At 29.5% G+C, this 5,192-nt stretch overlaps 1 protein-coding gene across 1 annotated transcript; it reads left to right on the plus strand.

Moving 5' to 3' along the window:
• The first annotated feature begins 1,882 nt into the window (after positions 1 to 1,882).
• LOC114162658 (probable WRKY transcription factor 51) lies at positions 1,883 to 4,493 on the plus strand. The gene is made up of 3 exons (XM_028046613.1): positions 1,883 to 2,490; positions 2,623 to 2,772; positions 4,054 to 4,493. The coding sequence occupies exons 1-3, from the start codon at positions 2,258 to 2,260 to the stop codon at positions 4,247 to 4,249; spliced, it is 579 nt and encodes a 192-aa protein (XP_027902414.1). The 5' UTR covers positions 1,883 to 2,257; the 3' UTR covers positions 4,250 to 4,493.
• The last annotated feature ends 699 nt before the right edge of the window (positions 4,494 to 5,192 follow it).

Consider the following 5,192-nt stretch of genomic DNA (forward strand, 5'->3'; position numbering starts at 1 on the left):
TATATTTTAAATGTTTGTTTACTTCAATTTTTTAAATTATAATGAATCTATATTTTATACACTAATAAAAGTCATAATATATCACTTGATCAAAATGATGCAAAGAACAAATAATAAACATAATAATAAAATTTTAACATAGATCTTGTATCTTTTGAACCACAATATATGTTGGATGGTGGTAAAAAAATATTCATGGCAATTACATTAAATTTTTATATTATAGTAAATAAAAATTATTTATACAATTATATTGAAAAAATTAAAGTATGATTGTAATGAGTTAAAAAATAAAAAATAGTTAGATAAAATTTATCAAAATAGTATTCTACATGATGAAAATAAACAAAAAATAAAAATATTAAGAAATTATCATATGTGTGTCTTATAAACAATTTGGTGACTATTGGAAGGAATCACACAAAAAGAAACAAATATATAATTAAGGGTATGATAAGATGAAAAAATCTTAGAGATCTAAGAAAACTTTTCAAATATCAACATATATACTCAATGGTTGATAAAGAAATGACGCAAAGAACAAATAATAAACATAATAAAATTTTATCATAGATATTGTATCTTTTAAACTCCAATATATGTTGGATAGTGATAAAAAAATATTCATGACAATTACATTAAATCTTTATATTGTAGTAAATAAAAATTATTTATACAATTATAGTGAAAAAATTAAAGTATGATTGTAATGAGTTAGAAAATAAAAAATAATTAGATAAAAATTATCGAAATAGTATTCTACATGATGAAAATAAACAAAAATAAAAATATTAAAAAATTAACAAATGTGTGTCTTATAAACAATTTGGAGACTATTGGAAAGAATTGCACACAAAAAAAAGAAATGTATAATTAAGGGTATGATAAGACGAAAACTATCTTAGAGATCTAAGAAAACTTTTCAAACATCAACATATATACTCAATGGTTGAGAAATAACAAAAATTGTTTTAGCGAAATAAAAGAGTTATTGAAATGAAATAAAAATTAATAATAATAAGTAAAGATTTTTTTTATATTACCAAGTAAATGAAATGTTTATGCTATTAAACACTTAAATTAAGAGTATTAAACATTCTCATGTGAAAGGAAAATATACAATAAATAAAAATATTAAAAAATAATAGAAATATTCAAATGTTAGACATAATTTTTTTTAATTGACATATATCATTTTAACATAATTACATAAAGATTATGATAAGATAAAAAATATAATGGAGATGCAAATGAGTTTCATGACAAACCAAATATTTAGAAGAAATAAAAATAAAAAGAATATATAGGGTTACTTAATTAATTGTGAATATTTTAATAATTTAAACGATGATGGAAATATTGCGGGGACGGGTATTATGGCGGGGATATATTCATCCCCATCCCCATCCCCATACCCAATTATTAAAAAAATCGGGGATTCCCCATACCCAATTAAAAAAATCGGAGATTCCCCATACCCATATCCATACCCAGTCAATGCGGGGATTTCCCGTCAAAACGGGAACGGGTTCGGGCAATACCCACGGGGACGAGTTTATTTTCCATCTCTACATATAAGTCAAAAATTGTCTAGATCAAATAATTTCATAGGATAAATACTAATTTGTATATAATTAAATAAAATGGAAATTTCTAAAATATAAATTTAGATTTGAAAAATAGATTTAGAATATTTTTAGATTTTTGGCGCTTATCACGGAAATCAGAGGCAAATAGCATTTTGGGTGGAGTGATTAAGTTCCCATCCGATGATAAACAGGGATGAGCCAGCATCAATGGACAGCCACTACATATATTTCTTCAAAAATTAAGAAAAAGTGAATATATATATATATATACATGGACATAACGCTACCACACTAGCTATGCATCTATCTATCGTCTTAAAAAAGCATTAACATGGTATCATTGTGTTATTTTCACGGTCCCATTTATACCTATTCTGCAAAATTAAAGTGGTAGGGAACCCCTACTTGCTACCTCCTACGTCATCACGCTGACATCATCTTCATCTGTCTTATCTTGACTCCTACCTCTGTGAGCAAGTTCGCAGCATCCTCCAAGGTGTTTCCAAGTATTTTCGAATATCAAGCATATTAAAGAAAAAATTAAAAACAAACATTAATTACTTATTACTATATATTATATATATATATCCAGTGTCGCTGTGCTTTGGTTCCAGCCCTGGTAAAAGCCCAAAGACTCTTGGGTCTCTGCAACATACCACCACACCACCATGGAACACTATTTTGGAAACCCTAATTTCCGTCACTCTGCCATGCTCAACATGGCACCATCTCCCTCCTCCGACTTCATCATATCTGATTATCTCATCTTGGAAGATGTTGTTGATTATCATCATGAAGAGTGTTGGTCGCAAAGCACTGAAACTGAATCATCGGAGAAAGCAAACTCCAGTGATGCCAGTCATGGATTTGGTGATGCAACCTCCACCACCAACAAAAACATGTAATAGCTTTTTTTCTTGATTTATGTTGTTTTTTTCGTTAAACAAGAAAATGTATATGGTGTATATTCTATGCTATTTCATGTGTAGATATTATTAATTAATGTTGTTGTGATTCAACGTTAATGTGACAGAAAGTGCAAAAATAAAGGGATTCAGCAAAAGAAGGCAGAAGTGACTCAAAGCATCACGTTTAGAACAAGATCGCAGCTCGAGATCATGGATGATGGATATAAATGGAGGAAATATGGAAAGAAGACAGTGAAGAACAATTCCAACCCCAGGTAATTATTCTAAACTATTAATTTCACAGATTATATGAACAAAACAACTCTCTTTATAAAAACAAGAAAAACCCTTCGCATAAAACTGCAAATTAAAGAAACATGTAAAGTAACTAGATTAAAGGAACAGTAGCAATAAAAGGAACCTGATGTAGTACAGTTAGTCAATGCTCCATTGCTTCCTGTATCATGAATAGCTTTGAAGGATTACGTTAGGATCTAAGTTGGTGAATTTAGAAGGATGTGAAATAATTAAAGAAATGAAGATTGTGTAGACATGAATGGAGAGGGAAGTGAGGGAATGATGTGAACCATGCACTGTAAAATAGGATAAGATATTGGGCCCGATAGGTAGCTAGAAAGATAGAGATGAAAGTGGTGGCGGCTGATATAAATATATAAACATATATAGTGGTTAAAAGAGGGGACAAGGACTAGTCCTGGGCCTTAATCATACATGATTGGAGTGTTATCAATGGTGAAGCATTATGTGGGGATCGTTTGTTTGCGCTTGATTAACAAAAGTAACATGCTTTGCAGTGAGATTAGGACAGTTAAGTGAGCAATCTTTCTTTATGAACACTGCACTGATGCGGCTGTGAGACCGTACATGACGTGGTGGCACTTTGCTGACCTAGTTTTAATTCGCTCCTGTGCTTGTTTTAGCCTAAAGGAAGAAGGAAAGGGTAGTTAAGAACACAAAAATACTTACTAATTCATTTTCTTGTACGGAAACCCTTCAAATATTTTGGGAAAGTGCTCACCTGCTAACTATTCTTATAGTTTAATAATATTTATTAGTAAAGTTCAAAAATAAAGTAAAAATTGATTAACATACTAACGTTCAATATTTTGAAGGATGTACACTCCACTACAACATGAAATTTTGTCTAATATATGTACTTTTTAGGAATATATGCATTTTGGAAAATTTCATATTAGGTAAGAATTAGAAAGTTAAGTTTCGAATAGAAGAACATATTACAAATATTTAGTTTCATTTATATTTTATTATAGTTAATTTCTTCTTGAAAGACCTAATAGTAATATATTGGAGTTGATAGTTTGTGTTAGTAACTTGTTGAAATCGAAACAAACATGACCCGGTTACGAATTTATTAATGAGTTAAAAATTGATTTTATAAGAACATTCAGTAAATTTTAAAATAAAAATAATTGAATGTAATCCTCTCTTTATTTTCTCTTTAAAAAATTTGTAAGCAAGTTTGAGTAGATAGATAATTTATTGTGGTTTTGAAAGAATTGATAATGATTGTGCAGGAACTATTACAAGTGTTCAGGTGAAGGATGCAGTGTGAAGAAAAGGGTGGAAAGGGACCGAAATGACTCCAACTATGTTCTAACAACGTATGTTGGTGTCCACAATCACCACACTCCGTCTTCCTATTATACCCAAATGCCTTTGCTGCATTCTGATGATTGGAACCTTCACCCTTCTGCAACTCAAAACTCATAGCTCCTCATTATATACACATACTTAATCATAATTATATTGTGTAATTAACTATCTCTTTCTCCATTTCAAGTTTAATTATGTACACATCTATTCATCCATATAAACTTATATGGAATAGATGGTGACCACTGTGGCTACCGTGTTATGTATTACTATAAATACAATCTAACATTTGGAATAAGACGTTAGCATCATGTGAAAATGTTGGAACTCTAAATACGATATTGAATAAAAATAGAAAGGTTGAACACTATATAATAAATTTATTATTTTAAAGTTTTAGTTTAGATTGGTGTGAATTCCTTTTAAGGATTGATCTCCATGTTTTATTAATATTATATTTTTTGGTGATTTTTTTCGAAAGATCTATTAATTTACACCAATCTCCCGGATAAACTTTGGATTATGATGATCTTAAGTATTTGGTTAAGGAGAGTGAACCTAGTTGACTGAATAAAAGAATGTGTAAAAATGTTATGTGAGCGATGATGCAATTAATTTAAGGGCAAAAGAAACGTATTGAGATAAAGCCAAATGACCGGTGCAAAAATGAAGTCAAATTATCAAAATTATTGGTCATCCAAACAACAGAAGTAACGAAAACAAACATGCGAAGTAGTTGTCTTTATTAAACTCAACATATAATAAAAGGATCGAATATGTCTTGTGTCAAGGGATTATAGGATTTGTAAAGATATGACCAATCACATTCCCACTACCTTTTTATCTTTTTCCCATATATAGTATGGACAAGATATAATATTGCTTATACCAGAAAATCAAACACTGCATCAAGGTAAAACTAGTGGGTAAATGCATAGCTTTGCCTCTTAATTTAAGGTAAAAATATATATACAACTCTAAATTTTCATTATTCGTTTTGACTAAATGATGGATAATATAAAAGAAATAAACCATCATTTCTCATCCTTGGCTAAATGAT

Source organism: Vigna unguiculata, chromosome 9, assembly GCF_004118075.2.
Source record: "Vigna unguiculata cultivar IT97K-499-35 chromosome 9, ASM411807v1, whole genome shotgun sequence".
NCBI classification, from domain to species: Eukaryota; Viridiplantae; Streptophyta; class Magnoliopsida; order Fabales; family Fabaceae; genus Vigna; species Vigna unguiculata.